This window comes from Sinocyclocheilus grahami, unplaced genomic scaffold (assembly GCF_001515645.1).
Source record: "Sinocyclocheilus grahami isolate Dianchi unplaced genomic scaffold, SAMN03320097.WGS_v1.1 scaffold68.1, whole genome shotgun sequence".
NCBI classification, from domain to species: Eukaryota; Metazoa; Chordata; class Actinopteri; order Cypriniformes; family Cyprinidae; genus Sinocyclocheilus; species Sinocyclocheilus grahami.
In genome coordinates, this window is record NW_015505247.1 from 2,004,845 (window position 1) to 2,017,208 (window position 12,364).

At 35.1% G+C, this 12,364-nt stretch overlaps 1 protein-coding gene across 1 annotated transcript in view; it reads right to left on the bottom strand.

Moving 5' to 3' along the window:
- LOC107585284 (protein FAM204A-like) overlaps positions 1–5,808 on the bottom strand; it is a 16,181-nt gene extending 10,373 nt beyond the window's left edge. The window contains exons 1-3 of the mRNA XM_016272230.1: positions 5,741–5,808; positions 5,329–5,614; positions 4,999–5,128 (exon numbers count right to left, since the gene is read on the bottom strand). Coding sequence (XP_016127716.1) covers positions 4,999–5,128; positions 5,329–5,559 — 361 coding nt within the window. The 5' untranslated portion in view covers positions 5,560–5,614; positions 5,741–5,808. The remainder of the gene's footprint in view (positions 1–4,998; positions 5,129–5,328; positions 5,615–5,740) is intronic.
- Between the last annotated feature and the right edge of the window lie 6,556 nt (positions 5,809–12,364).

Sequence of the window (12,364 nt, forward strand, 5' to 3'; positions counted from 1 at the left end):
TATTATTTTTTTTTTTTAAATCTTACCAATCCTAAACTTTTAAATATTAGTATACAAGTAGCTGCAGTGGCACATACATTCAGCCATAATGTATGGCTACAATAACAAATGGTGCAACTAGTGTACCTAAATCTGAAACCCTTCACATTTCAGAAATGATCTTCCTGTTCTATCATTGCACAACTTAGAATGATGTTACCCTGAAACTTTGGATAAATGGTGGAAAAACTTTCAATACCCACATCTTCATGAGAGACGCTAAATCAATCAATAGAGCATTAGGGACATGTCCAGAAGATGACAAATGTACATTACCTGGCGAAAACTGTAATTTACAATTTTTAGTGGAGAACTAATACAGCAGCTAGCAGTGGCATTACTGCACAGCCACTGCCAGTGTTCTGTCAGAGGCAGACTTTAGCTGTCTGGCTGTGCGAGAGATTCGAGACTGCTAAGTCTGCTCAAATCCACTGATGCTGTAAGAAGCTTTCTGTGACAACATGGTCCTGGTAAGTCAAACAAAGACAAAAGCCATGCAGTTTGTATTTGTGTTTTTACCTGCAAGCCATGCCAAACTAATAACAGCAGTGTTATTTGATAAGAGGGACTAACCTTAAACATTTCAGTGCAGTCATTTGCAAGCATTTAGACAGCATGATGGCATCTCTGAAATTCTTTACCTGCTTTTGAAGTCTAGATAAACTCTCTGTGAAGGAATGCTTAAATCTGCCATTCTCAACCAAACAAAAGAACAAAGGCGAGAGCTGATATAGACGTGTGGCATCACAATAAAGCCCATGTAATGATGAAATGTTTCCGAGAATGGTTTCCAAAGAAACGATTATTATGTCTCCATCTACCTGGGAAAGAAAAAGATAAAACCACAAAGATACTCCAGAGATAAGCTTAAGTGGCATCTGTATGGATTACTGCGTAAAGACTCTCAAAAGAAAATTGCCTAAACCAAGGACCTGTTGTTAGCATTATCAAGCTATTTAATGTTTGTTCCCATGGCGCTACGCTTGTTAGGAGCATGATTATCACCTTGCTTTGAACTGATTCACGTCAATAATCAACAGCATCACAATATGATTTCATTAGTGTGGAGTAAATGGTGTAATTTTCACATTTACACCAAGAGGAACAGAAGCTGTAATTGATTACGTAGGAAACTAATATTTGAGGTTAACACGATTAACACTGCTCCTCCCAATTAGATGGATGGAGAAGCATGACCTTTTATCAACAATAAAGCTATAAAATGAATCTTAATAGAAGATGAATTACTGCGGAAACTGAAAACACATTTAAAAACAGGAATAGCTTCAGCTGCAGTATGGCAATAAGCCGTAAAAGAAAATTATCACAAAAATGGAATGAGAATGAGTCCTACAAATCATTTCCTTATCATAAATATAAAGTTAATAACAAAGATTAATTAGTGCTTTGTGCAATATATCATAATGAAATTGCAACAATTCTAGTATTTGCAGAATTGTTCTATTGTCAGACCACTTCTGTAGTAAAAAAAACTCAGTTTGGGGCAGAGTGATATACATGATATTTGCAACAAAAAAAAAAAAAATCATGAAAAATACATAATATTTGAAAAAAAAAAATTATAATGTTTTCTTTAAAAATGCTTCGACTTCACCAAATGTATATGTAAGTGAACTGGAAGCACACACCCAAACCTTTTCTGTACTAAACTGTTTAAGGTTGACAGTGAACATCAATTCCATGCAGTAATACTGAAATCAAAGCTTAGGCCGGAATTTAGTGGAATGCTTTTTAGATTCCATTGAATCAAAGTTGCGAGGCTTAAAAATATTGCCCGCTATGATTGCCCCAACTTCAGGAAAGTTGAATGTCTTTTTACTGCAATTACAGCTGTGCGAATGTTACATTTTCTGCCAAATTAGCTTCGAAGCGCTTGATCCTACGTACACTCCTAAAATGTGTCTTTTTAAAACTGCAGGCACTGTATTTAGGTATGAGCTCACTTCAAAGGTGTAAAGCTGGCACCTTGAAAATGTTTTAGCACTCAGGTTGAAAGCATTGTAGCCTTCATTAAAAGGCAGAACCGAAAGTTCTATAGACACTGCCGTACTTCAAACTGGGGGAGGGCTTTCCATTAACTTTAGTGTAAAAGGGTTGCAAGACTTTCTGCCCAAGTCGAATGATGTGTGTGTGTGTGTGTTTGTAGCCTCTGTGTCTTTGCAGGCAAAATGGCCACAGACCCATTAGCTCAATTTGTCACAGTTGAAGCGCCCCCCCCGAGATGGCTTATCTGGGCAACATACCTCTCGAGTAGCAAGTCTGTCACTCAGTTCTTCCGCCTTCCCACAGTCCCCTTCAGCAATGGCACTCTCTATGCTCTTTTCCAGGCCTGACTGAAGATGAGAAGGAGGAAAATAAAATGAAGTGATTTTCAAATAAAAAAAAGAGATGGATGAGAAAAAAAAAATCAAAGAGTAACTTAAAAACTCCCCCAGGCATTCTTTTTAATATGATTGCCATTACAACAAATATGTAGATTTCCTCTCATAAATGAAAATCGTTGGTTGATTAAATATTAGTCAAAAAAATCTGTCTAGCCACAGGAGGTTACCAAACATAAATGTTGGTCTTTAATTAGATATTTCCATCAAAGCAGCAGGACTGGTGGAGCAGAGCTCTCTGTCTGCTACTATGGATCTTCATAAGACAAATCCCAAAACAAAGACACAACATTCTCATTTTCTACAAATTTCACCAATTCTAGACGCGTTTGTTGCTCTTATGGTCCAAAAACAAAACAAAAAAAACAACAATACATACGTACATGTATGAACATCCTGATGTAATTTATTCCTGAGCTAATGTATATTCCATACTGTGATTTCAGAAATGGCCATATAATATTCATTCTGCTTGGGTAAACATTTCAGAGGGACTGTTCCAATCAGCCTCGCTCACAACTCTATTAAAATTTATTTTCACAGCATATGCTCAGCCCTTTAATAATGTTTAATCCAAAATAGATATAGCCTTTGAAAGTGAGGGAAAATGGGGCAGCAGAGCTGTCTAATTTAACAGGACAACTGGATATATATAATCAAAACAATATTTTAACTCAATAACCCAATATTTTAACTTGCTAATGCAAAATTATTTGAGCTCAACATTAAACGATATGGACAATTGAATTAGCAGCGTGTTCCTACTTAAAACAAATTACATTTGCCAACATTCTGCTTACATGACAATTTACAAATTAAAATAACGACAAAAACTGTTTTAAGTTAATGCTGCAGAATGATAAGTAATGCATTACTGCAAAATTGGCTTGAAGTTACAAATGAATTAGTTCTGTTTACAAAGCTTTGCACTAAAAGAGACTTATTTATAGAAAATTTAATCATGAACTTCCTGCATGACGAAATTTAATTATGAGCCAATGTACAAAGTCAGCTTTCTTGAATCATTCCTCATTCACTTACATATTTTGCTGTCATCTCACAAAGTACAGGTCATAATCATATACTGCAAAAAAAATATGTATTATTGCTTTAAATGAAACTGAGCTGAACGATATCTAAGCAAACCTGTGCAGACACCACAGACAAACATCTATTGCTGCTAACAGCTACAGTGACATAAAACCAGTGCTGATACTGTGATTTTTTTTTTAAATTAAATGTCTGTTTACAAATATGTTTTTATGCAGACAAAGGAAGTAAATCACTGTTTATGTTCCAGCACAATGCAGTCATATGCACACACTAAAAGCAAAGACATAATGGAGATTCATCTACTAAAGGCACTTGTCCCCTGATATAAATTTAAAGAAAATATTATATTATAATAAAATGCATTATAGTAGCTTTTTAATGGTTTAATGGCTTACAATGCACTTTAAAAATAAATAAAATTAAATAAATACAAATCATGTTTTCAGTTCATATGTTTGAAAATCAGAAATGTTTTATCATGACTTGAGAGTAGGTTTGTTACCAAACCAAACAGTATTTGAGAACTTTGTTAAAATTCTCTAATATTTAAAAAAAAAAAAAAAAAAGTGGAAATATCATTACACTCACATGTCAATATCCAAAATCCATTAACTCCAAAATTAAGTTAATCAAAGCCATGATCAGATCTTTATTCCAAATCCAAACATGGGATGATTGTTTAAATACAGTTTGAGAAGTTTCATTTTTCAAGATTTCAAGTCGTCTCAAGTGCCACTAACAGAAGAATCACCCCATTAACATTAAATTAAGAATTTGTCTGTAATTATATGCAATATGGAAGTGCTATGAAACAAACAAAGATTCTACTGCAACATTTTTTACAAAATGCGAAACTCAAAGAGGCTGATATAATTAAACATCACTGTGCTGGGTTCAAGAGTGGGTAATACTAAAAAGTGGTCCATTTACAGAGGACAAATAAAGGCATATGCTGTTTGTTATATTGTTTATGCTGTTCTACAACATGTGATGCCCTTTCAGCATCTGAGTGGGAAAAATCTTAATGTCATATTTGTTACAGAAGCTGTCCAGTGTATTTGATTTGCAAGCATTCCCCTCCCTATCCCTGAATTACAGCATTACAGAGAGCTCTTGACTCCATTGTGCTGTGGCTTTCAATGGAGAAATCCACCTCATATAAGAAATATTAAACACCAACCAGAACAGACAGTGCAGCTGTTTAAAAACAAAATATGTTAATGCATTGCGTATAAAAAAAAGTTATGTACAAGAATTTCGGCAAATTAGAAAGAGTGAAATTGTGTTATTCATCTCCTCAAACAATGATGCCTGTGGCTTATATTAGTTCTACTGTAGTAAATCCCACTGGACACCCATGTTTAACCCCAACAACCAAAACAAAGTGCCTGGCATTGTGACTGCAAGAGAAATTCCTTTCAAACACAAATCAACAAAGCTGCATGAATTATGTTTGCATGAAAATGAATAAATAGGATACTGTTAACATCAGTAGAAATACTACAGTAGAAGAGCATGGGTAGGTAATGAGAAGAAAACTTGTTATAATGACCTTTCTTGTGGCGCCTTTTCCGCTTTGTTTGTGGTTCCTTCATTCTCTGATCATCTTTTGCTTTCTGGAGCTCTTTGAACTTCTGCAACAATTACAAAAGCAATGCTTTTAAACAATGATATTAAAATAAATTCTGAATGAACCAACTGCAACTTGCTTTGTTTATACTATAGTGATTTTAACCGTCTACTGCCCAATTAGATCAATAACACATCATTTGATCACTGCAAGATCTGCACTCTCTCTCAATACTGCATACATAACTACAGTAGATCCACGTACTTGCCACTTATCCAAGGAAACTCCAGGAAGACACTCATCCCCAAATGCATCATTGTGCAAACCAGTTTTTGTGTTATTACATTCAACCTGAGCACACGCTGAATGTGTCTCTGTGTCTGACTGCCGTGAGAGCTGCTCGTCTTGTCTGTTTTCTGCTGCTTCCCCTTCATCAGCATCATCAGAGCTCAGGTCAGATTCAGTGAGACCCGGCGGCAAGAGTCCACTGTACATTTTACATTTGTCAAATCATCAAAAACCTGACTTTTGTAGACGTCCGCATTATCCTCTGCCAAAAAAAAAAAACCGGCGCTGATTATGTTTAAAGCAAAAATATTATAAAATGCGACAGATGATTAACTTAACAATATCATAAAATACCAAAGCACTACAACAACAACAACATGAGGCTTACCTTTGCCTTCTGTATTTCCGCATTTTGAACATAGAGCTTCATTATTGGGTCGGCGGAGGAGCAACAGCTGTAACAGAGACGCTGATTGGTCACTTTGATCTCATTATGAAACGTGATCCTCCACTTCACAAAACAGTGGCGGCTGCTGTTCTGTGTAATAAATAATAGTTCACGGCTAGTATTTCTGTTCAATTCGTCAATTTGTCCAGCTCTGAATAATAATAATAATAATAAAAACTGAATAATAATAATAATAATATATTTGAAATCTAATCTAAATAGACAAATGGTGGGTGGATAAATGTGATTTTTAACCACGGTCTTTTGCCAAATTATAATTTAAAAATCTATTAAATAAGAAGATTATATATTATATGAAGTACTGGTCTAACATTTATTCCTCTATAATGTTTGGTTTGTTATTTCTGGTGATAAATTGGTTACAACCTAACAACCAAAGCTGACTGTATGCCCACACACTTTTTTTCATTTGTGAAAAGATAAATATGCATCTACTGTCCTGAATCAGGCACTTTAACCAAAAATAACAACAAATAATATAGGCCAGCTCTTTATGCAATAGTAGGGTGACCATACGTGCCATTTTCCCAGGACGCGTCCTGGCCAAGATTTCTATATTGCCTAAAATATCTAGGTTTTGGCTTTGTTTGCGTGTGCAGACCGATCGGTGTATGACATCAAAATACCATACAGACGGTTCCTTATGCTTTCAAAATGCTCTCGAGGTACTTTGATGTCATACACCGATCGGTCTGCACACGCAAACAAAGCCAAAACCTAGATATTTTAGGCAATATAGAAATCTTGGCCAGGACGCGTCCTGGGAAAATGGCACGTATGGTCACCCTATGCAATAGCAGCACATTTTAAGGTAGGAATGAGTAAACTTATTCAAACATATTTGTATGCCATATATACAGTATATATATATATATTCTTTTTTTTTTTCTTTTTTACAAATGGCAAACTAAAACACAATTGCTCATGTTTTCCAGAGTGATAAGAATGCTCTTATATGAGCAACGTCTCCCAATTTATTCAGACAGCTGAGGGCATCACCACATTATCATTCAAATGATTAGCATGCTAATCTTGTTTAGCCTGTGGCATTGGCAGACGAAAAACACTGATGCTTAAATTGCTTATTTATATCAAATAACATCAGTTTTCTGTTTTGTTGCTAAATAGTGGGCTTTGTGCCTAATTGCAAAACCACCTATTTACTTAAATGATTTATTTAGTGTGCACAGATTCTGAGGCAACAAGCTAATTTGTATTGTCATAATGTCAGAAATTTTCATCAATATAATTTCTGCTTGTTATGCCTCCAGCGGGGGTGCCACTAGTTTTGAATGTGCCCAGCAATTTATCTCTCTTGCTCTTTCTCATTTGCTCTCCTTCTCTCTCTCTCTCTCTCTCTCTCTCTCTCTCTCATTTGTCCCTTCCACACTCTCTATCTTTGTCTCTACAAGTATGTTCTGTAACCTGTAGTGAATGAGGAATGCTCCTCATTTGTGCTCACTGCCCCTTAAGTTGAGTTTATGATAACTTTGACCTTCTTTAAGTATTTATTGACCTTTTATGCCTGTGTACTTATATGGTGAATTATATGGGGGGGGGAGACACCTCAATTTCCATAGAGGCCCAAACTGAGCAAAAATATGGTGCAGATTATAAGGCCAAGATGAAATTCTGATTGTTTGTAATATAAATCAATAAGATACATATAACAGTTTAGCAGACTACTTTCATAAAAATATGCATTCAATATTAGTTGTCACTCTATCTCCCAAAAATATGTTGATTAAATGTAGATACTTAGTTTTATGATTAACACTCTCCTGTTTTAATTGTGATGTGCAAAACACCACACTCTCTATCTTTGTCTCTACAAGTATGTTCTGTAACCTGTAGTGAATGAGGAATGCTCCTCATTTGTGCTCACTGCCCCTTAAGTTGAGTTTATGATAACTTTGACCTTCTTTAAGTATTTATTGACCTTTTATGCCTGTGTACTTATATGGTGAATTATATGGGGGGGGGAGACACCTCAATTTCCATAGAGGCCCAAACTGAGCAAAAATATGGTGCAGATTATAAGGCCAAGATGAAATTCTGATTGTTTGTAATATAAATCAATAAGATATTTATAACAGTTTAGCAGACTACTTTCATAAAAATATGCATTCAATATTAGTTGTCACTCTATCTCCCAAAAATATGTTGATTAAATGTAGATACTTAGTTTTATGATTAACACTCTCCTGTTTTAATTGTGATGTGCAAAACATATGCAATACAATGATGACTGAGAGATGGAAAAATAAACTTCAAAAGACTGTTGTATCATATTTTTATACCTTTTAACATGATTTTTCTAAAAATGAAATGATGATTTATGGATAATTAAGTAAACCTAAGTTGCTTTAGTCCAGTAAATGTTCAATAAAGATTTCACAGCAAAAAGTAATGTACCATGACCTAAGGGTGGTCATTTTTAGAATTATACTAAAACGGCTTTTACTTGCTAAAGAAGTATACACTATCAATCAAATGTCAGAAGACATGTAGATTGTTTGCAATGTTTTTTTTCCAGCAAAGTTTTCATCATTTTGATAATTTAGAGGTCTAAGAAATTCATGAATCAGATATGATACTGTAGGCTTTACAGGGTTAATATATGTTGTATTTGTTGGTTACTGCATGTCCTTAAAAACATCAATTCCATCCAACATCAAGAACTTTAAGTTAATATGACACGATAGAGCTTAAGTCAGCAAGATATATTAAACGTCACTCTACATAGCCCATATCCTCTCCATTGCAAACTGATACCACCCGCCCCACAGTTAATACCAATTTAATTATATATGTGACAACTCAATGTCAAAGGCAACTAGAACTTTTAAAGGTAATTTGGTGGCGTAATATATCACTGAGTTACTAGTGTTAAAATTATTATGATTACTCTTTTTTTTCATGCTTCTCTTACACTGGCGCTTTTGTTCGGTTTGGGCTCCAGATCATTATTTCTGTCATTTATTATATATTTAGAGTTTGTTGTTTAAAAATTGGAAACCCTTATTAGTTTTGGTTAAAGCGGAAAAGAGGTGGTAAGTGTGGTGAGATAAACTAATCATCTCAAAGCCTTAATTATTAGTATCTTACTGTGACAGGCTGTTTTTCCCCCCAAGCCAGCCAAGTTGAACCTCAAATGAGCAAGCACATGTCTGAGGAAAGAGTAATAATAATTTTAAGTCATCTGGATCTGGCTTGGGGTGGCAGAATTCATTAGAGCAGATTAGCTGTGTGTGTACAAAGTAAATGAGATATCTAATACTAGCCAACACGGAGGTCCAGGGATTCCTCATTTAGCTCCGAATATGAGAAACCATGTTAAGCAGGTGATTATGTATAGCTTGACTTCTGGACCAGCTATGTGCTTGTTTTCCTGTGCATTTGGCCCGATTGTGTGCTCTCGTATTTAATGACCCTTGACTTTTAGCCTCCATGTGTACAGTGTTCAAGCCAGTGTTAAAAATAACGGACGATGCTGCAGCACGAGGGAAAAAGAAGAGAAGGGTGACAGCCAGATGAGATTATTTACTGTTAGCCTGACAGGGCAGCCAGCTGAATTGTTTTTGAGAGAGAAGCGAGGGAAGCTAATTATGAGTTTAAGAAGAAGGTTGAAGGAAAAAAAAAAAAGATTACAAAGAATAATTTGCAGATATAATTACATCAAAATTGGGTACACACAATCGTCAAATACATGTATTGCTTGACCTGGGTGAGCCAGTGAAATAAATCCTTCTTCTATAGCCTTTGTTAATTTGTTTTTATCATCTCCAAGTGGTGTTTGTGCAGGCAGTGCAATTTGCATGTGTAATTCCACTGTGCAAATTGACAACAAGTAGATAATTCTGGGAAATGGGCTAGTTGCAAGGCCCTAGCTATCTTCCTGTGCCGATTCATTTTGAGGAACCGCTGAGGCATGAAACTCATACATCAACTATTTCCTGACAATGCTCAGACTCATTGTTCCCTAAAATGTCATTACAGCCATTATTTATGGAGTTAATTCATTTATTAAACCATATTTACACAGACAGAATGTCACATTGTGTCCATCGTCCAGAATGACGTGCTTAATGATGATTTTAACACATTTTTCTCTTTTAAATTCTGCCAAGAAAGCGAAAGCACAAAGTTCTTGTGTCATTATGTCAAGGCTTAGTTACTGTTGGTAATAAAAAGGCCGGAGGCAATATAGAAAAACACAAACCTTTAAGTATTATTGCTGGACATAACCAGACATTTAAAATAGCAATTTATACATGATATATAAATTATGTGTTTGAAGGATTTTAAAATAGTATGGAGCACTATATTGAATTAAATACAATAACAATACATTTGAAAGTAATTTTGTGTTATGTGTACCAGGTGCTCCTTAAGTTTCTGTTAAGAATGTAAATGCAGTTTTGTAAATGAGTTTTAAATATACTACTGTATATACCCATAGGAAAGAAAAATCAAAAGTGAGAACTCTTTAACATCTCAAATATTTCTCCTAGACAGAAATTAGTTTACTTTAAGATTGAATTTAGATTTTTTTCTTGAGTCTCCTGCCACTTTTTATAGGACACTGTTTATGTACTTAGGCACACAATTTGTTGTTGGAAATAGTAATGTACCGTATTCCTTAATCAAAACTGATTTACAGAAAATGTAACCCTGGAGCTTTCTTTGCTGAAAGGCACATAAATGGCTTATGACTCAGTCTTGATTATTAATTGACTAATTTGATTATTAATACATATTATATGGTAGACATGTTTGAGCTCATATTGAGGCATTTGACTTGGTGCACACTTTGTAAAGTTATTGAGATCACTTCTGAAATTTAGAGAAGACAAATGTGAGAGCTACCAAGTCTTTAGTGTAGGAGAAAAATCTGAGCACAATGTGTAATGTTGCAGAGATCTCTTCTAAAGCTTTAAAAGAGACAAATGTGAGAGATCCAGAGTCTCTAGCTAAAGAGAAGAATCTGAGCACAGTGTGTGATGTTGTAGAAATCTCTTCTAAAGCTTTAAAATAGACAAATAAGAGAGATCCAGAGTCTCTAGCTAAAGAGAAGAATCTGAGCACAGTGTGTAATGTTGTAGAGATCTCTTCTAAAGCTTTAAAAGAGACAAATGTGAGAGATCCAGAGTCTCTAGCTAAAGAGAAGAATCTGAGCACAGTGTGTGATGTTGTTGAGATCTCTTTTAAACTTTTGAGAAGACACATGTGAGAGATCCAGTGTCTCTAAAGAGAAAAATCTGAGCACAGTGTGTGATGTTTTTGAGATTTTGTTTGAAACATTGGAGGAGACAAATATGAGACCAACAGAGTCTTTAGATTAGGAGAAAAATCTGAGCACAGTGTGTGATTTTGTTGAGATCTCTTCTAAAGCAGTGACAGTGTTAGAGTTTTTGTCTCAGGGGACATGTTTGAGAAGCAGGAGACTCAAGCAAAAGTTTCCATTCAATCTTAAAGTAAACTAATTTCTGTCTAGGAGAAATATTTGAAATGTTAAAGAGATCTCTTTTTAGCTTCAATGTCATTTATCCACACCATTTAAATCAAACACAACACATTAATTGTCATATGTGAAGTTGTTTTATGTAGACAGTGTTTTATTGCACAGTGATTTAACAGAGGAAACCATAACCTATATATACATACATGCAAAAATGGGCTGTACAAGACAACATTTTAATGCTAAACAAAGCAATAGCAAAAAAAACACTGGTACACTGGTATAGTGTTACATTTGTTAAAAAAATCAGGTATTGCTCTTATACTAAACATTTTGCACTTGTAAGTCTTTTCTAGTGTGTTTGGAAAATGTGGTGTATGTACAACGCTGGACATTGAAGATAAATTTAAACAGTTAAACTAGTAACCCTTGATATTCTCAGTGTGGTATGGGAACAGCTCCAGTCAAGACTGCAAAGCCCTGCAGAGAGTTGTGCGCTTAGCTGAGCGCATCTCAGGGTCTGCTCTCCCCTCTCTACAGGACATCTACCTCAAACGCTGCAAAAGCAGAGCTGTTAAAATCATCAAGGACTCCAACCACCCTGGTAACTGTCTTTTCATTTTGCTGCCATCTGGTAAGCGCTTCCGTAGCCTGATGGCAAAAACCGAGAGACTTAGGAGGAGCTTCTTCCCCCAGGCCATCAGGCTCCTAAACTCAAACTCAATCTCTTAACACCAACATGACTTCACTTAATTATCAGTAAGATACTTAATATACTGACATTGTCACTTGCACACAGCAATTTCTGTAATATTTTATTTATTTACTTTTTTACCTCTATTGCTGCTATGTAACTACCCTGTACATCCTGTTTGCACATTCTTCTCTTGTACATTCCTGCTCATCTTAATATTTATTAAGTCTACAGTATACTGTCCTGCACATTTTATTTTATTCTTATTTTTTTTTTATCTTTTTTTTTCCATACCTATACAATTGTGCACACTTAAAAAGATGAGAGAGGCCTGTAATTTTCATCATAGGTATACCTCAACTATGAGAGACAAAATGAGAAAATGAGA